This window comes from Hippocampus bargibanti, linkage group LG16 (assembly GCF_051943395.1).
Source record: "Hippocampus bargibanti isolate YZ-2025 linkage group LG16, ASM5194339v1, whole genome shotgun sequence".
NCBI classification, from domain to species: domain Eukaryota; kingdom Metazoa; phylum Chordata; class Actinopteri; order Syngnathiformes; family Syngnathidae; genus Hippocampus; species Hippocampus bargibanti.
In genome coordinates, this window is record NC_142749.1 from 6,735,217 (window position 1) to 6,762,078 (window position 26,862).

The 26,862-nt window shown below is 41.3% G+C and overlaps 1 protein-coding gene across 2 annotated transcripts in view; it reads right to left on the reverse strand.

Moving 5' to 3' along the window:
• Positions 1 to 26,862, reverse strand: part of abr (ABR activator of RhoGEF and GTPase) — a 90,217-nt gene that overhangs the window by 4,167 nt on the left and 59,188 nt on the right. For both annotated transcript variants that reach the window (XM_089016723.1, XM_089016724.1), the window contains exons 17-21: positions 2,494 to 2,553; positions 2,195 to 2,304; positions 1,885 to 2,024; positions 881 to 1,015; positions 690 to 795 (exon numbers count right to left, since the gene is read on the reverse strand). In XM_089016723.1, the coding sequence (XP_088872849.1) occupies positions 690 to 795; positions 881 to 1,015; positions 1,885 to 2,024; positions 2,195 to 2,304; positions 2,494 to 2,553 (551 nt within the window). The remainder of the gene's footprint in view (positions 1 to 689; positions 796 to 880; positions 1,016 to 1,884; positions 2,025 to 2,194; positions 2,305 to 2,493; positions 2,554 to 26,862) is intronic.

A 26,862-nucleotide genomic window follows, 5' to 3' on the forward strand; every position in this document is an offset into this window, starting at 1 on the left:
CCAGGCATTTGCGGTACAACTATTCATCTACCTGTGGCTGTGTTCAAGTCTTTATTTATGTATGTATTTATTCATTTGTTTATTCATTTCTTTGCTTATTTGTTCATTTATTTATTTATGTATTTTTCATTCATGTGTTTATTTAGTCATTTACTTATTCTTCTGTTTGTTGGCATATTTATTTATTTACATCTGTGTATTTATCCATTTATTTAACACAGAAGACTTGTTTTTTTAATTGTATTTGTTTTTTAAGGTACCTGTGTTTGTTTTCTATGTGCCCTCACACATCAAACCACCATATTATGTGTATGTTTGTAGGTCAAGAAAGCCAAAGCTGATTAGACCATCTACTTTCGTCAATCACGCAGGGCTGCCATTTTGACCTGAACTGCTTTGTTATCGACTGAAATTGATGTCAAAGTGCCTTCAGGCTGGCATCACAGCTTACCTGTTTTGTGAGTTCGGTAACGTGCATTTACAAATCCACGGACATTTTTTGGATTTATCTCAACAGCAGATGGCAGTATGGAACAAAATGCCAGCAGCCCCGAGAGTGGTGAAAATGACTGGCTTCATCTGAGTCATTTCTTGTTCCGTAAAATACACTTGTGTGTGTGCATTGTGAGAGATGCATTGCGTGCAGTGGTTTATATACAATGAACGGGAGGTGGGTGAAAAGAATGTACCGTTTGAGGTGATCCAGCAGAGTGAGGAAGGTCATGATGTTGGGGTCTGGCAGCGAGCGTAGGAGGTGCATCATGCAGTTTTCCTTGGCTGCGGGGTCAGACAGAGCTGTGGAATAGAAGAGAGGACAAACACATCGCATCCTGTTGTGTCCAGCTCAAAGGTCCCGCACAGAGGTAAAAACCTGTCTCACATATTCCCTCCATGAAGGCCGGGTACAGGCGGTCGGTGAGCAAAGGTTCTGGCAGCTCCCTGAAGTACAGCTTGAGGGTTCCCGCGATGGCGTTGATGTCCATGTCACTCAACATCACCAGGATGTCTTTGGTATCTAGGGGTCAGCCAGGCCCAGTTACAAACTCAGCCCCAAAACTCCCGACGACAAGGGCTGCTTTGTACTCTAGAGGGATGAGATCACCTCACAAAAATGCCCGGGCGGCAACTCATGCAGGCGAGCTCAATAAGAACATACTAAAATGAAAGGCGACACTTGGCACTCAGTGATGTAAAATGATGTGAAGAGGTGCTTACACAATACACAACTTCAGTCCTGCCATTTCATATAAATCCCAACACTGGTTTTAGTACAATTTCCCCACCTGGTCAACACAACCGAATAGACACTTGTGTTTTGATGAAAGGAAGTTGTGGAGGTAAAGAAAAAGTACTCAGTCTCACTTGACGATACAGAGAATATAACACTGTTAAGAATATTTTTGAGCAGATTCTATCTTTGTTGTTCTTATAAGCGAGAGAGAATGAGAAAGAGAGAGAGACACAAGCATAGAGAGAGAGAGAAAGATACAGACAGAGGGAGAGCCAGATAGACAGACAGGCAGAGAGAGACATGCAGATAGAGGGAGAGAGAGGCAGAGAGAGACAGGCAGATAGAATGAGAGAGGGAGATAAAGAGAGAGAGAGAGAGAGAGAGAGAGAGAGAGAGAGAGAGAGAGAGAGAGAGAGAGAGAGGCATATAGAGGGAGAGAAAGAGACAGACAGACAGAGAAAGAGAGAGAGAGAGAGAGAGAGAGAGAGAGAGAGAGAGAGAGAGAGAGAGAGAGAGAGAGAGAGAGAGAGATCCAGATAGACAGACAGGCAGCGAGAGTGAGAGAGAGACAGAGAGATAGACAAAGATGCAGAGAGAGGGAGAGATTGAGAGAGAGAGAGAAAAAGAGAGACAGACAGGCAGAAACTTCTTACTCGTATCAAATGCCGTTTTGAGGGCCTGGATGTCGGTGGCCACCCCTGAGATCCTGTAGATTCCCACCTCGTCGATGCCCCTCTTCTCCACTTCCTCAATGCACTGGCGGACGATGTAAGGCACCTTGGAGCGCTCGCGCCTGCAAACGTCAACATATGTCATTGCACACATCTCAAAATCAACACATTGAGTACAGTTTTGAACAGGGAGGTCATGTGATGTAGTTGCAACAGAAGGGAGAGCGTCAAGTGTTGGATTGTGTGACGTACATGACAAGTTTTGGTTTAAACAGACATATATGGTACATACTTAGTGACCACGTTGATTTTCACCCCAAACACGCCACTCTGTTTTTTGGATGGCGTCCTCTTCAAGCTCAGGTCCCTACTTGTAAACTTCATTGAGAATTCCACTTTTATCTAAAGACCAGAAAAAATGTCAAGTACATTCGGCTGGGTCCTGTGACTCAAATGTTTTGCAGTCAGGCAGTTAATCTAATATTTGTGGCTTTTGGTATACTTCTATAACATAATTCTAGATCTAACCATATCAGGAGATGGCTTTGCTTTCAGAAATTTTACCTAAAGTAATTTTGCTTGACATCTTACCCCATTCATCTCAATGACGTCCATGTGCCAGTTCTTGGACTGCACTGTCTGAGGATCAAGCTGGAAGACACAACAAGAGACAGAAAGATTTTCAGCGATACAAAACATACTGGCTGGATAATGGTGCATTATCACACGGAACCCTGTTGCTTTTCAAAATGATCAGATTACATGAGATCTGATGTTGATTATGTGCAATGTCTGAGATTCTTTCTACATCAAGTTTCAGTCAAAATCCCATTAAAAAAAGTTTAGCTTTTGCATTATAGTGCTGCTTTACAAAATTATATTTTGCTCTGGGTAGAGTACAGGTTCAAATATATTTATTCATGACAACCAAGAGCAACACTCCCACAAAACCGGACAATTCAGTTCACCATGGTGATGAATCCGCCACAATTCCACATTCGAAACCAAAGCTACATTTTGTTTACCATTTCAAGCCATATATAGGGAACTGTTTTCCGCTGTTAAACGGTGCAGTGTAGAATTTACCACCACTTAGTAGTGGACCAAACAATCATACAGTAAATTTCTTCGACGGAGATGCAACTAAAATGTCATGACAAACGACTTGTAGTATTCCCTCAAGTGCGTTGTGCATTAGTTACACTTGCTGTAGTCATGATGTTGAGGAACTACATTTGCCAAGTTAGTCTTCGGACAAGAAAAATGGTGGTGAAACATGGCGGCCTCCTGCAGGGGAGGCGCGCCCTCTGAAATAGAATTAGCGATGACTTCACCTATGATTACAGTCTTGTTTAGTGTCTGTACTACTGTACTACTTTATATCAACACAACAGAGCCTCTAATTATGAACTTTGGCACAGAAATACACACTTATGGGCAGCATTAGGCTTACATGTTCTCCGGGAGCTTATTTCATTGGCTCGTAAAAATACCATTGCACGTTTTCCCAGCAGTGATTGGGTTTGAGATGAGTGACGGGTAATCTTCGCAACTGAGTCTTTTACACAGCCATCCCTATGGCATGATGTGTTTCGTCCACCCTCCATGAAGACGGGTCGTTGAAAAACAAAAACAAAAATATTTCCGCCTGATTAAAAATGAATGCTCTCCAAAAGGCTTGTAAAAACAAAAGTGGATTTAACAGCAGGCAGCGCTTACTCTGAGTGACCTTCACCCAAACAAACTTTTTAATCGAGCTGCTCAGGCAAGAACTTTCAGTTTGAGGTTTCCAGCAAACAACTTGACAACATTTCAATGATTAACTGAGGGGTCAGGCCTTCATTTTGAGTGATGAATCAGCTTCTAAAACTCCTTAAGTTATACAAGCAGAAAGAAAAGGAAAAAAAAACATGACTTGAGTCATAGTACCCTCCAGAATTTCAAACCTTGCACAATGTAATGTTTAAAAATAAAAGACATTTTGCGTTTGAAATAGCCATTTTGAAAGAGTACCAGGCCTCAGACATGAGTAAATTAGCCCAAATGAGTCGCATTTAGATTTTTTTGCTGACACCACATTAATTTTGAAGATTCGCCATGAAAATAAATGCCAGATCCTGTTCACCACTGCTCACACCTTGGTGTGTGTATTGCAGTGACGTGCAGTCAGTGGAGGCAGGTGAGGCTGTGCCTCACCTATCATCATGGAAATTTCAAATGACAGAATAAATTCAACAGTTATATTTATTTCGTGATTTGTACTTTGAGCGTTCTTTTCCATTTAACTTCACCATTTTTGGATTTTTTTTCAAAATCGCTGAATTTTCACATTTACCGTTCAAAGACTAAGTAGAGAGGAGCGGTGAGGCACCAGCCAGCTGAGCCTCACCATGGATTGAGCAATCACTATGCTAACTGTGCTGGCTTGCTCTGCAGTGAGACCGCATTGCTGTCCCTCTGCATATCGCTATTATAGTGTTCAAAAGCTTTTAGTTTATGAACTACATTTCTACAGTTTAGCTGGTGTATATAATGTCCAGTCACTGTACATTATAAACACTGTACTACAGTGTTTATTTTTATTTATTTATCAAAACTGTGTGCATAGGTGAGGCACAAAGTTCTCCTGCCTCATGACAGGGGGTGCTGGTGATTACAGATTCTTCTTGCGCCTTCTCGGCTGCAGAATAATAGAAGTAGTGACAGCAAGATAGCTAAACAGTTAGCAAGTTAAGTGCAACCATCCAGTCATTTTTTCGTGTTGCTTGGCTTTATTTTCAGAATGGTGGATTACATCTCTAAATTGGAAGAATTTTATAAACTGGACTTTCAATCGAATCAGGAGATAATAATTAAAGGAAGACCAACATCGGACTATATAGCTCACAAACGGTGAGGGATGAATGTAAATCTCCTGGACAGCTTCTCAGCTTTTTGGCCAAGAAGGATCTCATTGAAACTATTCCTGAAGCAACAAATTTGCTCCAGCTCGTGCTCACTGTTCCAGCTACTACAGCGTCAGTGGAGCGGTCATTCTCAGCACAACAGACTGAACACATACAGTCGGAACAGGGCTGATCAAGGATGACTTTCCTCACTGGCAGTGATCTCTATTGAGACAGAGAGACTTGGACTTCATTTATAAGTAAAGGTAACACGACAATAACATTTTTTAAATTATTTTCTTCTATGCTACAGTTTGTATACATTATATAAAGAATGCTGACATGACATTTTAAACAAAACACGTTAACTGTTGCCAATCAAATGGTGAATAAGCTACTCTGTGGAGTTCATATGTTTGTAAATCTGACTGTGATGACGTCAGTGCCTCACCAGCCATGAACCTCACCGCACGTCACTGGTTTATTGTATAAGGATAGGCTACACCAGTGCAGGATTCACATCTGAAGCCACTCTCGGAAACAATAATATCCAGAAAGAGAACATAAGCAGCCTCAGTGTTAGTCTTCTTCTCTTCTTTTCGGCTTTTCCCTTCAAGGGGTCGCCAGAGCAAATCAGTGTCCTCCATCTTTAGAGGTTTGATCCGCATGTTTGTTTTGGCCAAGCTTTTACGTCGGATGCCCTTCCTGACACAACCCTCTGTATTTATCCGGTGCTACTCCCATTTCAGAAAAAAAAACATGCGAGTGTCCTTTGAAAAAAAATCAAACTTTAAAGGACAACCGACGTCACTTTTTTGTTTCTTAACTGACATAAGAAAAAACGTTTTATAGCATCTAAAACACGCAGTCTGATATTTTTATTCAAATGCAAAACACCAATAAAAATGACTTAAAGTGTCCAAAATCTGCAAAAAATTGAGCTGCGAATTGGGCATTTTCAGAAAGTCCCGCCCCCAGTTCATGACGTCACGCCAAGACGTCTTGCATTGCTTGTGAATCAAAACAATGGCTTCAGATTCAGAGAATATGCTTTCTTGTTACACCTCCAGTTATGAATATGATTCCAATAGTTCTGAAGAGGAAAGCATAAATGTTTGCAATCGATTAAAGAAGTTATTCCGTGCCATTTTGAGGCAACATTGAGGGGAAATTTCTCACCGAAAAAGAGGCACAAAATGGCGACCTCCTGTGGCCACCTCCATTTCCACAGGCTGATAAATTCCTTATATGGAGCTTGGACGCCCTCTTCTGGCGGCTTTTGGGTGCAACACGAGGTCGCCAGACCAAACATTACAGCAACATGATGGAAGGACCGCTACAATGCGTCTTTTTTTCGGTCAAGGGCGTTCCTTTAGTGACGTCACGTACGGACTCGTCACCAACTCTAAAACAAGACTTCCTGAATACTCAGCGCGAGTCTTAAAACGTAAAATATAGCTATATGCGGTGGAATCTTATTAAAATACGCCCAGTAGAAGTCATTTGAAGCCATTTTACACATTATGGACACAACTTGTCCGGTGACGTCGGTTGTCCTTTAAATATGCTGTATTAATTTTTTTTTTTCTGTCACATAATTGTGCTTGAAAAACCACTCGCTCCACAGAGCTTATGATGAGTGACTTCATTAGATATAATGCTCAAACAGCACTGATTCTTTTCTGAGGCATGCAGGACCAATGAGAGCCTTGATTCCAGATGTGACACATCCTGCTCATATTCTTCACAAACTGTCGGCAACAAAACTATTTTTAGGAATGTGAATCGCATTAGCATTTTTACATGTGAGGGAGGCATCAACCGCGACTGATGTCACCCTGGCCATGTGAGCGCATTAACTTGGTTACGATAATGCCGTCTTCCATCACATTGCCACCTGGGCCAATCGGCGAAGGCTTTGAGCCAACCGAGGCTTTTGATTTGCCCGCTGCCATGAGCGCTTCGGACATAGGGACTCGTATAGTCTATGCACAAAGCAACATACAGGCACGCATTATGCTTGCAATATGGAGCGTCCCACAGCCTGGTGACAAAGAGTGCTGACGCACAGGCAATGGAGAATGATCCTATGAGTACATGGAGGGTATAAACGGAGGAATTTTAGTCCATGCAATCGACAACTCCCTGATTTCATTTAGTGCAGTTGAATCAGCAATAATATTTTTAAGCGAGACAGCAAAAATCAGGGCTGCATTTTATGATTCTAATGAGTTTTCAAGATCTTGGATGAAGCGATAGTCAGCAATGTTTCATTTTCCACTTTGTGGGCTGACGAGAACATTGTGTAAACTGTGTGTGTTCAGCTCTTGCTTGTGGCATTCACCAAATATAACACCATGTACTATGTAGAAGCTATGAGGTAACCCGCAGGTCAAGTTTCTCTGTGCGGTTGACAAATTCATTGAGGAGGAGTGACAATACTTGCCAGTTCGATGGCAGATGCCAAAAACAAGGTTTTGACTTTAGCCGGATTTCATATCATAAGGTCGGACATAACTGCACTGCGAGACTAATGAAGGCAAATCCAATCCAATAACATTTGGAGCAAATTTTGGTTTTTGAAATACGTTTGATTCAATTTAGGCAAAAATGATCAAGTCACATGGCAGACAACCATTTATATGTCGTCCACTATCTTGAATGCTAAGGTATGATTAGTTGTTCAAAAGTCAAAGGCTTGAATCTAATTGGCTTCCACGGTGTAAGCCACTACTATGACTCTTTTGGTCTCAATCTTAAACTCGCTGAAAGTACCCAAAGAAAATAAAAAAAAAATCCAGCAAATAGGTCATCGGGCAGAGAGCATGATGTCCAACAGACAGTCAAATCTCTGGCAACAATTGTGCGTCATCAGACTTGTGTCAATTCAGCACATTCACACGGTTTCGTTTTAATCCAATTCTTTTTCAAAGCCTGGCCATCCATCCTCTTCTGGTCAACTCTCACTCATATCTTAAGAAGTTGCTTTGAGGCAATGAATTAAATTCCTGTCAGCACGACCAAATACCTGTTCTATGGAAATACTCAACAGCAACTGTTCTTTTATAAAATACGGTTTCTCACAGTCGTTTAGCACAGCAGTGCGCTATTTGGAAAAGTGCAATATTTTTAGTTAGAATTTATTTAGCATTGTGAGTAAGAAATACCATCCAATCGCAAGAATTCCAACATAAGACTTTACTTATTCAGCATTAACAGTCTCAGAACATATTTTAAACACAGCAGCTAGGGGCCCTGCTCTTTCATTCATTTATGTTTTTAATGGAGAAGGTCCATGACCTTCTATCAAAAAGCAATCTCACTCATACGGAAGCTGACGTGCAGTACGGTGGTATAAAGAAAGAAAGAATTGTAGCAGAGTTGATAGGATCAAAATGTAACAGAGCCAGAAATGAACTGCAAGTGTAGACATAAAAAAAGCTTTTCAAAAGCTTCTTTGAATAGAAGTGAGTAGATGAATGGGACCTTCACAAGGGTGTTCGCAGAGCACGGGTGGCGCTGACACACTTTGGGATGCAATCAAATACATTTCCTCATGCCGTCTGTGTATTTAGGTGAAGGGAGGATAGCGGGTTAGGAAAGAATCAATGCAACATGTGTGGGTCGAATTGTTTCGGACCCGTGTGGGGAACTGTCGCAGCTTGGAATTGAAGCGGATTTACATGGGACAGGAGATGTGATGTTACAACTTGGAGTTTGCTTTCAACATTTAACTTGTAGCAGACATGCACAATTCACTTCTTTCTTTCCTTTCCTCTTACTGTTTTCACTTTGCTGCTGTGAAATGTAAATGTATCCACTGTGAGATTAATAAACGCTAATCCAATCCAAAACAAAATGACAACTAGCTTGTTCAGTTTGTGTTTCAAGTTAATCACAATTGTCTTCTATAAAAAACAGCATCCATGCATGGCTATACCTTGAGCGACAAAAAAAAAAAAAACAATTCGCTGCAAAGCCAAACCGGTAACAAAACCCCCCTTCCCTCGGGATGTCAGCTGCATGAGAAACATGCAGCGGCAAATGTGCGTGTGACAATTAGCGAAGAACAAAGCACAGCATGTGAAATGCCAAAAGGCGAATGGCGCAACTGTGGGGAGGGGATGGCACTGCTTCAATTGAACACAAGGGGGCTGTAATCTGTCATTTGAATGACCAGGAGGCAAAATGCCAGTTGATTGACAGGTGCACCCTATTCCTCGAAATATGTTAAACAAATTAGATGTAAAGAGTTTTACTCCCTATAAAAATCAAAATGGTTACAAAGTTAATTTGACATGTAAAAAGGCGGACAGGATTCACAAAGGTGCCAGTGGCAACCAAAGCCATTCACAAAAACGAACCATCAACACTTTAAAACGACAGATGCAATCTTAATTCAATTTCTATTTCCCCCATCAACAAAAAAGCTGCTCTAGGCACTGTGATGAGAAACCAGCTTGGATGGTCTCTTTGCGTGAGTTAAAAAGACCAGATGAGAAGAACAATAGTCCAATCTGTACTTAATGACACCACAAAATAAAAGAGTAGACAGATGGATCTGACAAAGTGATGAATAGAAGCAAGATAGAACAGAGCAGGGCACGTGTCTCCATGTGTGTGTGTGCACATGCTGGTCAGAAACCTTTTGTCTGAGGAGTTTGCTGCGGACGCGACCCCATAGCTTGGCCCCGGTGTTGGTGTGTCTCTTGAGCACAGGGGTCTGCGGCTGGTTGGACACGTTGTGTTGATTCTCATTCACGCAACACTGCTGCTCCAGATGCTCGCACAGCGAGTTCAAGTTAACATCCGACACGAGTATGTCCGTCATCTCAAAAACCTTAGGTGCCCTTTTCCAAAAGACGCAGATGAAGGAAGTGCGACTACAAAAGGAGGAGGAAAAGTAAGGGGAAGGATGAAGCTCTGCTTAACCTAATACAGATCAATGGAAGCTCTTGATGTGATGATTGAACCAAAGATGAAAAAAAAGCCTCTTCTGTCGATTCTGTTAGATCTTCATTTCAAAAACGGCCAAAACAGGAACGGCTTCAGGATAAGATGTTGCCATGGTTTCCTAATAAGCTTGGCAAATAATTCCACCTCGGAGTTTATTACACAGTCAGCTGTCAGCATCTCCTCAGCATCTCCGTGTTCAGTGTGACTACCAGCACCGACACTACAAGCGTGCCGGAGTGAGAGAGGGAGCGGGCAAAAGAGAGGGAAACGAGGAGGGAGACCAGGGGGAGTGAATGTGCCCCGGCCACTGAAGCAGCTTAGCTTCTCCAGATGTTGGTAGACACACCTCCAAAATAAAGGGTGAGTAAGGGAGGGGTGGCAAAGACCCTCAGTGACAGAGAACAAGAGCCCAGTGCCGTAGTACAGTGTTGTTGTTTAGTCATTTGACCTTTTGGTCAACCTTTCCCAGAGTTGGTTGCCACAGTCGGGAAATGAGCAGCCAGCGATGTGACATAGAAAAAAAAGTCCAATACGATGTCTAATGGGGAAATACTAATACTAATACTACTACTACTACTACTACTACTAATAATAATAATAATAATAATAATACATTTCATTTATAAGCACCTTTCAAAACTCTCAAGGACAATTTACAGCCACATGGGCTTAGTGGGAAAAATGAAGATGAACACCAAGGAGATGTTCTTGTGAAAACGTGGATAACCCTTCCATGCATCAATAAAGATAATCTGTAACCCGATAATATGATAGGATATCCACTCTATAGACAACACTGTCCCAGAAAGGGTTCAAACTAACCCAGCGTTCTTTTCCTACCCCTTAAGCCTTTTGTTGCAGATGACTTCCTCACCATGCTGCAATAGGTTTCTCATTTCCAGAGATGCTTCTCGCATTTTGGAAGTCAGTCACCATGAATGCGCTCTAAACCTTTTACACTACGCTTGTCTGCTGACATTGAAAAGTCATCCGCAGACACTAGCTCACATCTTCCAAGACACGTCAAACGCACATTTTTATTCAGAAAGGGCAGTCTGTTCTTAAAAGGCCGTCTGAATAGATCAATGTGGGGGGTGGAGGGAGGGCATGCCTGTCAAACTCCATCCGCTGACTCACATTCCTTTTCTACTAGAGGGTAAAATATTCCACTCAACAATAAAAAAGGCACCAGGCTGCATTCAAAGGCTTACCGTTGGGCTGATCAGCCTGAACTCATTCACTGCCGGACATGTGCAAAAATGTGTCCACGCCAGTGCCAGAGTTTTTGTCATTATCACTCGAATTCCAGGACCCACAGAATATTGAGTTTTAGGACTACGTAAAGATTGCAATGCAGCGTAAGAAACCTGACACTCTTCTTTCATGAGGAAAATATGACTTAATTCCTAAATTAGATGGGTCTGGAGTTATATGAGCTTGAAATGAGGGCAGCTGTCCAAAACACAATGCAATACATACAGTTCATTGGTTTATATAGCGCTTTAACAGCTGAAGCTGGAACAAAGCGCGAACATGGGAAAAAAGGGAAATGCTGCCCATTGTGGAAGGGGAAAACATTGCCAGAGGGAAAATCTAAACCCGAACAAATTCTGGAACGGCACTTTATGTCCTATTGTCATTTCCCAAATAAAAAAATATTTATTTTCCATATATATTTTTATACCATCATTTCCCTTAGCTCGCAGCAGACGTGAAAATATATTATACGGACGATGGCTAGCAAAAAAGTTGGACAATGTGTACGTCTGGTTTGCGCAGAGGAGACCTCAGTCAACCCCTGCCTAAGCGTAATTTTAACCCTAAACATTTGCAAGTCGGAAACACACACACACTCGCACGCACGCACACACACACTCATACACACACACTCCATGCGTCACTTTTTGGAAAGAATGTCTGGGAAAACAATCTTTGGTGGGGGGAAATGAGAGGGAAGAAAACCCCAAGGAAGACATGAGTTATTTTTGGGTCAGATGAGAAAAAAAATAGATATGCATATCTATCATCAAAATGCTTGTTTTGATCACAAGAGCATTTTACTTCAAGGAGATAAGAGATTTTAAGCGCTAAATAAAATTGTGTTGACAACAGAAGACTGAGGTTCAAGAGGTGTCACTTGTTAGCTTTCCATGACAATGAATCATCGAAAGCTAGTCTTTTATAAGAATCCCCCCTTAACCAAGAACTCTTACTTCTTATTGGACAACTTGTTGAGGAGCAGCAGCCAGTCCTGGCAAGCACCTTAACTTTCCTTTTCAAAACCCAAATGTATTTAATACAACATTTGAACAAACCCCCCAAAATTTCAAAAGCAGTTCTGGGTAGAATAGTTGAAGAAGCTTTGGAAGCCAAATCGACACTGTGCCACGGTTTGGATGAAATGGGTATTTCCACCCATGGACAGGTTAATAAGAAACAATAAATAACCATGAATTAAAGAGATGAGTCAGCAGCAATACATATTGATTTATAAAGCACTTAAACAACAGCTGAATCTGGACGATTTTTGCGCATTTTTAGATGTGTACGCCATACAAGAAAGTTTGTACAGGAAACGCAAAAAGAACGTAAGAATAATTGAAGGGGCCGCTTTTGCTCTCATGTCAAGGTGAAGCAATTTGCCAGTCTTCACTCTTTCAGTCATCTATAACACAGGGTCAACCAGAGTCCAATATGCCCTCCCGCATCAACATCACCGACTGAACACACAGACGCCGTCAGGTGAGCCCCGCCCATTCTGATTTCTGTTTAGGACTTATTTATGCTCCGAAAAACAAGCCCACCTACTGTGCGGCACAACGACGCACATGTTGACAGAACACTGTGACCCACACTGCCGTATGTACGAGAAACGTCGAGACAGACGTAACATGAAAGCAGTGCGCCAATATATTTGTCTCAACCAGAATATTTCATGCTACTTTGTTTTAGTGGTCGGTTGGCTATGCTATGTGCAAGAAGAGATTGTATTTTCTTGGAAGGTGTTCGTGCTGACGGATGTGATGTGTGGTGATAAATGGAAGGGAGCATGAGGGCTGTGTGGAATGTCGGATTGATAAAAAAACATGAAATAAGTATATAAAAAAAGAGGTTGCCATTGAATGTGGTCTGTGTGGTGCTTGCATGTGTCGGCTGCGATGCTGATCATACGCATCAGTGGTTTTGGTCAGACTGTTACTGTGTCGGTCAGACTAACAAGACAAAGTGACATCTTAAACATTTAATTTATTCGCTGCACCTCATGTTTCCTCCTGAATATTAATTCTGCACAGTGTTTGGGAACCTTGGCGAGGTACCAGCGCACAATGTTCCTTAATAAATGGTTGGAATAGGTTGCTGTGGCCGACTGGTTGTGAACAATAGTGAGACATGCTCTTTTTTTAACTTCTTTATCTGTCATATGTGTAAGCTTTCAGTTTTACAGGAGTGGTCCATCGAGGAAAAGGTTTCTTCAACCGTCTGATCGGTGCCTGCTCGAAGATTGGGGTTGCTCCACCTACCTAGAGAGGAGGTATGGCACCGCCACCTTTGTCCATTAGGGCTATATATACAGGGCCAAAGTTACCAGCACAACTTTAGTTAGCTGACGAAGCTCTTCGAATGAGGAGCAAAATGTCAGACACCTTCAAAGAAGTACAGATGATGGCTGAAGAAACCTTTTCCTTCTTTACCTGTCATTCGTTTCAACCGAGTACAACAGAACCTCGAAAGTCAAATGTTCATTTGGTCGCACAATTCAGTGTGTAAAAGTCACGATGGAAATGGGAAGAAAATGACACTACCTCTTGCTCCAATCCATTCAAGCTTATTACCGTATTTTCTGGTGCATAAGGTGCACCCAAAACCCTTGATTTTCTTTAAAAGATGATCCTGCGCCTAATACGCAGGTGCGCCTTATATGTGAAGTAATATTGAGCCACAACGGGTCTCGCAACTACTGTCAACAGCCATGACTCATTTTCCCCTGTAGAAGAAGTAGTGCATAACCACAGCCTCTACTGCAGTGCCTTATAATGTGGGTGTGCCTAATATTTGGGAAAGATTTATATATTATATTTGGAAAACTGTTTTCATTCATTAAAGGTGTGCTTATAGTCCAGTGCACCTTATATAGTTAAAAAGTTTGATAATACACCATTCAATGGGGGTGCACCTTATACGCCAGAAAATACGGTAAATGACATGGACCAATGGCTCGGAATAGCGAGAGAGATATTTGAGTTTGAAAGATTCACACACATATTGAGGATCCAAGTAGGAAAGTTTAAAACAAGATGGGAAAATCAGGATGAATATAAAAAAAAAACAATCAAATATTTGAATGAACGAATGACACCACAAATCAGGAAAATTCAAGATAGTTCACAAATACGAATCCAGAATATGGGAAACTTGTCACTGTTGATACCTTTTTTCCCATCGCATATATTTTACAGGTTGATTGGTTTCGTTTCCCTTGTTGAGGAATTTTCAGTTATAAAATGATGTTATAGAAATTGGCAACAGGTAGTCTTGTTGCCGATTTCATATGCAACTTAAAAAAACACATTTTTAAACACTGTACAACAATATATTTTGTATTCATGCTTTTTTGGGGTGATAATTTGATCTATGAGCGCTTCTACGGTCAAATTGCTTCCAAAATCTTAATCTATTTAACACCAGACTCTCTAATTATATTTTCAACATAACAGATTGATTTTCCCCACATAATCATAAAGTGGAAGAGCAGATGGCTCATCCCCATGTGCCCTGAATGCCCTGACATCAGGTCCCATCTACTTTCTTAAGAATAGATGGGAGGGGCGGCAGGAGCCCCCGTAAAGCCGCTCCATATAATGAGACAAACGGGAAGGAGGGGGCATGAACTAGTTGCACTCATTCGCAGAGATGAATTAATGATCGATTTAACAGTTGTGCACCCTCAAACACTAATATGGAACCCCACCGGCCTTTCGTGGTGAGCTCCTGATTTCTTCTTCATGGGAGCATGGGAGTGGGGGGATGGCGGGGGCATCAAGGGAGCCCCTTTCAAGGTACTAAACGGGAGTGGCAGAGAGTGTTTGGCAGGGTGGGGAAACAAGCCTCAGGGTTTTCTTCGGATTATTCTGTTTTTCTTTTCATCTATGCCTTTTGGGGGTGATCTTCAACAGATTAACCGCTCGATCGTTTATTAAGCGCTTTGAAACACAAGGAACAAAGGCAAGGGAGGAAGCAAGAAAAGAAGAAGAGGGTTTCATAAGCCTCTTTCTGGTTGCAGGTTGTGGTGGGGAAACAGGAGACGCGCTTAACTAATAAATTATTTGGATTTTATTTGAAGAGTATATAAATTAAACTTCATTTTTGCAAATGTCCCCAATGTGGGACTATTAAAGGCTTTCTGACCACTTCATCTGTGCAGGGTTTCAGTGAAAATAGCATGCCGCAAAAAACAAAATGCTGAACACTTTGGATTCTTCACGTTCCATTCCTATTGCCACACTGCGGTGTTTACCAATCAATGAACTGTATTGTGTCCAGCTGCGCCATTTAGATTCTATCCCAAACACTATCGGCACACCGACAGATTGCGAAAACACTTCGGCTCAGATTAGTTGTGAAATGTCACCGAACTGTGATTTTTGACAATAGATCTCCAGAGCCTATTTTGGCTTCAAGTGGTGAATTGACTTTTTAACTCATTCACTGCCAGACGATCTGCAAACATTTGTCCACTCCAGTGCCAGGGTTTTTGTCATTTTCACTCAAATTCTGGACACAAAGAATGTTGAATTTTAGGACTACATAGACATTCAATGCAGCCTAATAATCCTTAGACTCTCTTTATTCATCAGAAAAAAAAGCTAATTCCCAAGTTATATCGGTCTGGAGTAATATGAGGTGCAAGTGGGGACCAATGATGCCCCCTCATGATGGGGAAAAAAACATTGCCAGAGGTCTGACCAGTGCTTTATCGCCCTCAGCAAGTAAAAAAAAAAACAATCTAAACAAATTCGGGAATGGCGCTCTGTCTAATTTTCAATTCCCGAATAAATTTGAGATTGGCAGTGATTGAGTTAACATCTCCACATTTGTCTGGTAATAATCTGTGATTGGCTAGCGACCAGTTAAGGGTGGAAATTTAACCCAAGTCATCTGGAATGCTGCCGTGCAACGTTATAAAACGTTGGTAAGGAAAATAGCTGGATTGCATGTTGTCGTGTTGCTCCACTTTGGACACACGCTCAAGTTTATGATTATGTGCGCACGGAAGAAATCCAAATCAATCACAGCTGTGTATCTTTGTTGAAAAAAAAAACATAAATCAAAGATGTCAAATCCATCTGTGGCGGAGTACAAACATATGGCAGATCAATTGACAAAGAGAGAGACAATCATTTTTATAGCTAGCCTCCTGACAAAGCCACTATCCAAACAATCAGATCACATCTCCGATTGTACATGTGTAGCCCTTTATCTCCAAACCCACCTATTTAAAGGACAACCGACGTCACTTTTTTGTTTTTTAACGGACACCAGAAAAACGTTTTATAGCATCTAAAATACCCAAAACACGCAGTATGATATTTTTAGTCAAATGCAAAACACCAATAAAAATGATTTGAAGTGTCCAAAATCTGCAAAAAATTGAGCTGCGAATTGGGCATTTTCAGAAAGTCCCACCCCCAGTTCGTGACGTCACGCCAAGGCGTCTTGCATTGCTTGTGAATCCAAACAATGGCTTCAGATTCGGAGAATATGCTTTCTTGTTAGACATCCAGTTATGAATATGATTCAAATAGTTCTGAAGAGGAAAGCATACATGTTTGCAATCGATTAAAGAATTTATTTGTGCCATTTTGAGGCAACATTGGGGAAAATCTCTCACCCAAAAAAAGAGGCAAAAAATGGCGACCTCCAGTGGCCACCTCCGTATCCACAGGCTGATAAATTCCTTATATGGCGCTTGGACGCCCTCCTCTGGCCTTCTGGCAGCTTTTGGGTGCAACACGAGATCCCCAGACCAAACAAGTACAGCAAAATACATTGATGTGATGGAAGGACTGCTACAATGCGTCTTTTTTACGGCAAAGGGCGGTCCTTTAGTGACATCACGTACAGACTCGTCACCAACTCAAAAACAAGACTTCCTGAATATTCAGCGTGAGTCTTAAAACGTAAAATATAGCTACTATATGCGGTGGAATCTTTGTAAAATACGCTCGGTAGAAGTCATTTGAAGTCATTTTACAAATTACGGACACAACTTGTCCGGAGACGTCGGTTGTCCTTTAAAATTGCATTTTCTGTGTAGCGCTCTCTCTTGCTTCTATTTATAATTGTATTTTATTTATTGTATTGTATTTGTGATTGTATCTTATTTATTATAGTACCTATGCTTGTCTGTGACTGAAAAGTCTCCGTGAGAGCTTAGAAAGGCGCTTAAAATGTAATGTAACATTATAAATATTCCTTTCAGTGTGATTCATTCAGGAATCTGTCTTCAGGCTTTTTATTTTGCTCATTGTCATGCTGGTTTGACTATGATGATGCTGTGGTGAAGCGGCACTTAATAGTTTGGCATCTGATTTGCTTTCAGTAAAATAAATAAATAAATAAAATAAAAATAAAAATACATGAATGGATCATAATCCACTGATCGACAACACAATCATGTCGTGCCTTGTAGCGGTTGGTTTAACTTACTGGCCCAGAGTCGTGAGTGTGTATGTCCGTGTTCGACCCTCTTTGCACAAATGGGTCCGGGCCGTCTGTACAGCATGACCCATTTCCAGTGATGAAGAGAGAACGCGAGCTTAGCTTCCGAGGATGGCACGCTACTGACCTGTTTGAATTATTTATTCTGGAGAGTCAAACTGCGAGTGACTGCATGCAGCCACCTGGAAGATTACATGAGAACAAAGGAGGGAGGGAGGGAGGGAGGACGTTTGGGTTGCATGGAACAGCGATGAAGAGGTGACAGGATTACGCAATGGTGCGCTGATGGAAAACTGTTCAGATTTATGGGATTTGACTTCATTTGGCCAAGGAACATCAATTTAATATACAAATGAGTTAAATAGAACTCTCAAGTCAAGATATCACTTAGATTTATCCTGTGACTCTAAAGTGTCCTTGAGAGTTGTAAAAGGTGCTTATAAATCCCATGTAAATACAAAATAAAATAAATAATAATAATAATAGTAATACAATCATATACCTTTATAAGCAAACAAATTTATTTATTTTCATTTATATAAGTGTTTTTCAAAACACTCAAGGTCACTTTGCAGTTACAGGATTTTTCTGTGGGTGAGCAGCGGCTGCCACACGCGTCAGTGTTCACTCAACCCGGAAGTAACTCAAATAGATAGAAAGCTATCTAGCTAGCTAATAGATAACTAATAGATAGCTATTAAGATAGCTAGCTAGCTAGCTAGCTATATAGCGAATAGCTTGCTCGATGGCCAGCTATCATAGTGTGAATTGAAAATGTATCCCAACTTAATTACCCTGTGGTGTAGGGTGTCACTATAGTATGAAAAGTAAGGGTGACAATTGTAAATGTTAAACCAGATCTATATTTACAATGGCAAAACCTTATAATTCTTCTCATCTTATTTTAAAAAGAAAGAAACCAGCACCCTTCAACAACACATTCAGAATAAAGTCACATGGCCCAGTCCTCACTGAATCTGCCTTCTTTACCCTCATCTTGGTTATACTTGCAACAGATCATACAGTAGTGAAATAATTAAAAAGTGGATCTGTACATGCTCAGTCACAATTCTGATGATATTCAGACCAGTCAGCCACACAATGTGACCCAGTGACCCAGTACGTGCTCGTGTGTTGTCAGTTACATCAAAATGGAAGGTGGTGAAGCTCCTCATTAATAGATGCACTATAAAGCAGCATCGTTTTCTTCATCCGGGTCAGTCATTTGTTGCTTAACCCATATCAGCTTTCTAAACTGCCTTTTGTCTTTAGCTGATCTGGGGTCAAACACCCATTAGGACATGAATTTTGTGTCAGACAAAAATCAAGTGAACAAATCAAATGAGGACAATGGGCGCCAATCAAGCACCGGGATGTTTGTTGCCTTGGCAACCAGTCTGGAAATGACAGCTAAAGACAATCTCACCAGGCTGTCAAGGAGCAGCATAACTCTTGGACTTGGTTTATATATATATATATATATGTCTCGACAATTCATATTTGATGTTTGCATTTTTATATGAAATCAAATTAAGGGAGGACGCCGGCTGAGGGGAAAAAAAAAGAGTGGCCTGCTGACCTGCCCACACCGCTCTGACTTCATCAAACATGAGACAAGGAGATTCATATACCCAAACACCTCCTCTGCATCGTGAAACTCAGCACATCCGTCTCCTCTGTGATTACACAACACATTACATAATTCGCCCAATGTGCGACTCCCGAGAAATCGACTTGCCTCTCTTATAAACACCCACTCGGCTCACTGAGAGAACAGGTACGCACTCGAGATAGCGTCTCTAGGCCAGTTCAACACATTTGATGCATCTGCCGGGGGTATTTTAGAAAAAGAGCGTTACGATATCATCATTGCAGCGCCGTGGTTACGCAACAGGCTGCGACCACTTGTGATAAGAGGGTCGAATCTGAAGCCATTGGACTGCTTTATCGTTAATTGCTTGCATTACTCAACTTTGGTTGGATTGTGCAAGTGGATTAAAATCATCCATCAAGACGAGCATTCCTTAATGTGTGAAGAATGCTTGAAATGTGACAAGCGGTGTCAGTTTGCTGGACAGCACCACAGCTGGATTTTTCCATGACGTTGGGTAATTGCAATGGCTTACCCTCATTTTTTTAAACAGATGACAACTTGAAAACATCCCCAAAGAAAATTGAGGAAGAGTTGCATTCATCTTCCATGTGACGACAGGCTCATTGCACAAGGAAAACATCATTGTAAACGATATCAATTGCGGTTGTAACTAGTCGAAATGTGCGAGGACACAGACCAGGGATGAAACTGTCTGATTACCTTTAGTTGTCACATTTCGGTTTGCGTCCAACAGGTGGCATTGTCGGGCCCCGCCTGCAGCTACACAGGGTTTCGTCGTTTTAATCAGTGGCAGTTAAAAGAACTCACGGCACAACCATTCAGTGTCAGGTCATTGTTTGTTTCAACCCATCAGGTTTGTTTCCACTTGTCATGTTTTACTCATAGTTTTGTTTGCTACTTTGGACTTTTCGGTTCCGATGACTTTGTTGTTTGAGATTTTCTTCCTGATGACTTTATTTTAATACAATTTGTCAAATACATCCTGCTCCTTCCTCCTGCCTGCTTTTTTGGGGTCCATCACCACCATCGCCTTGCAAATCGTGACAATCAGGTGCAATTGCATCAACTGCGTCGTGACGAGTGTTATCATACCAACAATGGATTCTTTATCCAGTGTCAAAATATTGGGACACGTGAAATAATGAACCAATATATAGTCTTGCGTGAACTACTATTTCACCACATGACACCGTTTGGGATTGGCCCTTTTTCTGGCCTAGTTTGTGCTTCGCTGTGCAAAATAAGACCCATAAAACATGCTTAGTTTGATGTGGAATACATGGCATATTCCAAATACCATCCCCCAAAAAATAAATTTCCCCAACAGACGGCGGATGAGAGAACGGGTCAAAGGTACAGCAAGTGAGTTAAGACCCCAGGGGAAAAAAACATCCTCCTGGGCCCCAGCACTTTAAAGTTTCAAAGTCAAAATGTCGTTTTCGAGGGCTCTACCAGCTGGAAACTTCGTTCACGCCAAGCAGGGGGCAAAGTCTTAAACCAGACGTGTGGGTAATTTTAGAATTGGGGCTTTATCACAACATCCATCCCTCAAATTCTCTCTGTTAATAGAAAGTAAGTGTTTTGTTTTTTCTTGCACACATTGTTGAATCACATGGAATTGATTGCATTGTGAATGGCTTTGAAAAGAAATATTCAAAAATAATGGCTAACTTTCTATTTTTGTTTTATAACCGATGGCAGAGAAGTATGTGCCTCACCAGTCACAAAGCTGACCGCACGTCACTGCCCTTAGAATATTTATCTCACTCACTGCGCCCCTGGGTTGGCAGCACTTTTTTTTTTGCTATGATCGTTTCATTTTCCTGTCATCTTAATTAAATTTGAGCTCCTTTTCCTTTCCATGCAAAGCGTGACACAGCAAGGCATAATCTTGCCCGAAAGAGATTGTGACGATTTATCAACCAAATCAAACGCTATGCTCCCAGTCTTTCGAAATACTGCTGATTCCAAAATCTGAATCAAAATAGCATTGGGGGAGTCACTGCAACTATACAACTGTTATCATTGTAAGGGCAAGTTTGTTCCGGCTGGATGGTGTATAGAGGTTCTGTTTGGTACACTACTTCTCATTCCTAAACGAGGCAATCCATGGATAAAATGAAGTGAAGAACCAAAGCTCATCATATGCAGGATCGAGTTTTCACCCCAAAGAGGGGCTGAGGGTCTTACATTGGTCTCTCCAAGACAATATCTGTCTTCTTCAGGGATTGTATTGTGAAAATCCAAATAAAAGCAAGCATAAGCAAATGTCAGGCAAGGATTAACTCATTCACACATTTATTTGGTAATTGAGGAGGCAACATTTCCCTTTTTTCCATGTTAGCTCTTTGTTCCAGCTTGAGCTGTTGTTAAAGTGTATTGTATTTAGACAGCCGCCTTCATTTCAAGCTCATATAACTCAAACCCCATATAATTTAGGAATCAACTCCTTTTTTCTGGTGAAAGAAGAGTGTCTATGGTTCCTTACGCTGTATTGAATGTTTATGTAGTCCTAAAAATCAATATTCTGCGGGTCCTGGAATTAGAGTGACAATTACAAAAACGCTGGCACTGGAGTGGACACATTTTTACAAATGTCTGGCAGATAATGAGTTAATCACATGCTTCAATATTGGCAAATGAATGTCAGAATTGACTATTTATGTTCAGACAGCACTGTCTGTCTTTGTCTTTGGTCAAATAATAAAAAAATGGGTGAATGTCAAATTGAAAAGTCAATGGCGGCCAAAATCCCGTGAGAAACCATAACACAGAGACGAGAATCGTCTTCCAATGGCAAATGCCAATACTGACTGTCTAGTGTGTTTGTGTTTGTGACCGCTGATGGACAAGGGAAGGATATTTGCCGCATGCTGGCAGTCAAGTGCATGAAATGAGCTTAGCTTCTCCCGGAGCCAAAATGGTTCTGTGGTGGGAAAGAGGCAGCCCAATGTCACAGCCAAATAATTATACTGACTGAAGGTAATCGTGACAGCAAAACGTCTGCTGCACTGAGAGTTAATTAAGAATGACTCGCTAGGTACTTTGCTAACAGTAAGCTTCACTCAGATTTTGTTATGACAAAAGGATGATCGAAGTGTGAGCCTGTCAGTGTTATGCTCGATTTCCTCCAACTATGTTATTACTCTAATCAGGATGTTTTATCAGCTGAGACAATAAGAAGAGCTATAGGAAATATAAAAAAAAAGGCGTCGAACTGACTGATTACAAAAAATAAAATGGAAAATGTAATATATGGCTTAAGTGAAGGTCTTTCTGTCAGACTTATCTGAGCAAAGAACTTGACAAGCGCCAAGATGACTGTCATTGTATAAGCTGGCTCCGCTTTCGACTGTTTCCAATTACCGTACACACAAAGACTCCACAAGACAAAAAAGGTCGCCGTTGAATGTGAAAAAGGAGTCACGGACTCTCTTCGGAGAGCATGTAATTTCTTTTACTGTGATGGCCTCTTTTGTTCTCACCTTAACTCTCTCTGCATACCATAATTTGCAGACATCTGGGGCTCTTGTTCTAATTGTTTTGCTTCTGTGAACCATCCTCACGTGCGGCATTCTCAGAAAACAGACATCTGCAGTCAATCTCTCTACGATATGATGCAATGTTATAATGAGGAGCAATTACTTGGTCAGCTTGCCTTTAACGTCTCCATTATTATTTGGGAGATTACGTGGTTCAATTTAAAATGTCTGTGGAAAAAAGGAGAAGTGGTTGCGCAATGTCTTGCGGAGAGCTGCTTTGGCATTTAAATTGCCTTTTTTTCCTGACATGTTCAACACATCACACAGGGTCCTCAGATCCAGAACAGCTTCTGAAATATAATTTCAACATGACTTTTTACTTTTGGCCAAAGTACAGTACCAATAAAATATGACATTTACTGCCCCAAATGGGAGAGTAAAAAAACAGATTTGTGTACAATGGCGCACTAGACATATATTGATTTTTCCCTATTAAAGTCAAGGACACATACACAAAGGCCAAATTTTCATATAGGAGGGGAGGACAAGGGAAGGATATGTTGCACTATGATTGAAAAATGCTTGCGGCAAAGTGTGTGGTTATTTAAAGGACAACCGACGCCTCCGGACAAGTTGTGTCCATAATTTGTAAAATCATTTCAAATGACTTCTACTGAGCGTAATTTACAAAGATTCCGCGGCATATAGCTATATTTTACATTTTAAGACTCGCACTGAATATTCAGGAAGTCTTCGAGTTGATGACGATGCCTGACGTGACGTCACGTTTGGAACGCCCCTGACCGAGAAAGCGACACACAATACATTTTGGGTACTTTGTTTGGTTTGAAAACTTCGTGTTGATCCGTGTTGATGGCGAAATTAGAAGGAAAACACATAAATAACCCGATGGTGAATCATTGTGTGTTGCACCAAGACTACTATATGATACTAGTTGACACAAATTCCAAGCAGACAAATCAGCCCATTTCCAATGGAGCTTGGGCGCCATCTTGTGCATTTTCCGGGATGCTACATTGGAGTCCAGACGGCTCAAAATGATCCGGAAGGACTTCTTTAATCGATTGCAAACATGTATGCTTTCCTCTTCAGAACTATTTGAATCATATTCATAACTGGATGAGTAACAAGAAAGTATCTTCTCCGAATCTCAAGCCATTCTTTTGATTTTAGAGCAAGACAAGACGTCCTGTCGTGACGTCACGAACAAGGGCGTGGGACCTTCTGAAACTGAAACTTTCTGAGGTCATTTTGAAGTAGTTTTGGGACACGTCATTTTTATTAGTGTTTTGCATTTCACTAAAAATATCAGCCTGCGTGTTTTGGGTATCTATGCTATACAACGTTTTTCTGATGTCAGTTAGGAAACAAAAAAATAGTGTCGGTTGTCCTTTAAAGCATATAAATCCCTCATGGCAGAAAGCATGCATTTCAAGTTGGATGAACAAAGTATAACTAAGGCCAGGGTTTTCACAGTGATTTTTTGAGAAGGGAAATAACGACAAACCACTGACACAAATAAGCCACATTAACGCATTCACTGCCAGACGTGCAAAAATGTGTCCACTCCGCCAGGGTTTTTGTCATTGTCACTTGAATTCCAGGACCCACAGAATATTGAGTTTTAGGACTACATAAACACTCCATTCAACATAGGAAACCGTAGATTATGTTGTTTTATCAGAAAAAAAAGAGTTAGAGAGTACAGTGTTAGATAATGTAGACTCTTAAAAAAGTATACTTTAAACTCAAAAAAATAGTTAATTCCTAAACTATATGGGTCTGGAGTTATTTGAGCTTGAAATGAGGGTGACTGTACAAAATACAATGGAATACATACATATCGGTTAATATAGTGCTTTAACAACAGCTGAAGTGGGAAGACGCAATAACATAGAAAAATAGGAAAATGCTGCCCCTTGTGGAAAAGAAAAAACATTGCCAGAGTACATGGCTGGCGCTTTATTGGCATCCAAGCATGAAAAAAACAGAACAAATGGCGCTATACGTCATATTTTCAATTCCCGAATACATTTTAGGAATGGCAGCAAATGAGTCAAAAAAACAGTGGAAACAATTATACAGTAAAAAAAAAAATCTTATCAAATATAATACGCGGACTTAAAAAAAAGCTATTTGACACACATGAGCGCACACGCACACGCACACGCAAACACACACACACACACGCACACACACACACACGCACACACACACACTCACACACGCACACGCACACGCACACACACACACACACACACGCACACGCACACGCACACACACACACACACACACACACACACACACACACACACGCTCGTGCGCACACACACTAAGATGAAAAGGAGGTGTATGTAAATCAACAGGCTGTGTTTGACATCATTCACAATACATCTTCATCCGAATTTAGGAGGTTGCCTTCACGTGCGCCGTGTTGATGACAGCTGTGTGTGTATATGTTTGTCGCTATCATCTATTTGTTGCCTGGAAACATGACAGACTGCAGCTTGAAATGACAGCAGGTAAAAAAAAAGACACCGTTAACACATGCAAATGTTCCGGATGGTGGGCTTTAATTATAAAATTGCAACAACTGCTTGCATGTTAATAACCTGATGTCAGTTCAACAAATAGGGGCCTTGGATTATAGACGATGCACTTGTCGACAAGCTTCACAAGTCAAGGTGCAATTAGCCAAAATGCGGACCCTTTCACCAATAAACCCTTCACAAAGCATATAAATGTCAATCCTTGCATCTAATGCTTAATGACGAGGGAAGACGATGGCACTTAAGTGGGAACGAGAGTGCACACAGATGCCAACCACCAACTTTACGACCCCTTTGCACCCGTACTTTTACAATCACGTGAGCTAATTCATGTGTGCATGCCTGTCCTGCTCCTGCCCTTCTAAGAGGGGGCTTTAAGAAGCCCTTGGCAAACAAGTTCAGCGCTTTTTTTCTCTTTTCCTTGCCTTATCTGGCTCTCATTATCTCCGGGAAACTGGTCAGATTACGGCTTATAGGGGCCCATTAACGCTGCAGATGCCAGGAGGTGCGGGGCGGTGTCGACGCGCGCACTCAACCCAATTACAAGCCAATAAAAACAACCCCTAGTGGTGTTTTTAGGGGTGTTGTAGGTCATTCGGGTTGGATGGGAGAGAGAAGTGAAAACGCAACATGGATCCTTAGACGTGTCGATGTGCCGGATATAATGGGGCCAAGAACATGCCGTGTTTTGGTAGACATAGTACAGGCATTTTTGGTAGACATAGTACAGGCATGTACTCGCACCAAAAAAAAAAGGTTTGTGAAGGCTGCGCTAGGATCAGCCGTTCACCTACTACCTGTCTTTCCTTTATTTCATAAGGCCAATTTGTGGTCAGCGGCCACTTTTAAAGGCAACCCACATGACCCCCTCTGATAAAACAAGCCCAGACAAAAACTCAGGAAGAAAGCCCATAGGGAGGTTGGAATCGGGTGCGTGTGAGAACCCGGTTACCGAGATAAAAGCATCTCGGACACTGAGCGATAGGACGAATTGCAGCTACACAGAGTTCTGGGATTTGGATCTTGAACAGTTACGCAACTTGTCCTCTGAAGAAAAGCATGGCAAGTCTCACGCTTGTGTCACTCGGGACAACTTGTAAAGTGCTTGAGAGAGAATGAGTGCAATTTAGAGTACAGGAGACCAGAAATTGCACATGTCTTAATTGCCGTATTTTCCGGTGTATAAGGCATACTGGAGTATAAGGTGCACACCCAATGAATGCTGTATTTTCAAACTTTTACCATATATAAGGAGCACAGGTCTATAAGACACATTTTTAATGAATGAAAAAAGTTGTCCAAAAATAATATAGAAATATATAAGTTTATCAAACATAAGGTAAACCACATTATAAGACGCTACAGTAGAGGCTGGGGTTACGCACTATTTCTTCCACAAGGGGAAATGGAGTCAGTGGCTGCTGACAGTACGTCGTTGCGAGGCCTGTTGTGGCTCAATATTACTTCACATATAAGGTGCAGGGTCATCTTTTGAAGAAAATCAAGGCTTTTGGGTGTGCCTCATACACCAGAAAATACGGTATGTCTGTAGATAACTCACCCAACAACACATTTATGATCATGTGTTGATGTTTTAAAAATAAAAATGAGGCTCCAAAAATCAGACCAGCCAGACCAAATAAAACTGCTAAATGACAGTCAATGTCCAAGATATCATTTTTCAGCTTGATTGTGCTGGAAAGAGTAACATGTTCTCAACGCACCAAAAAGCT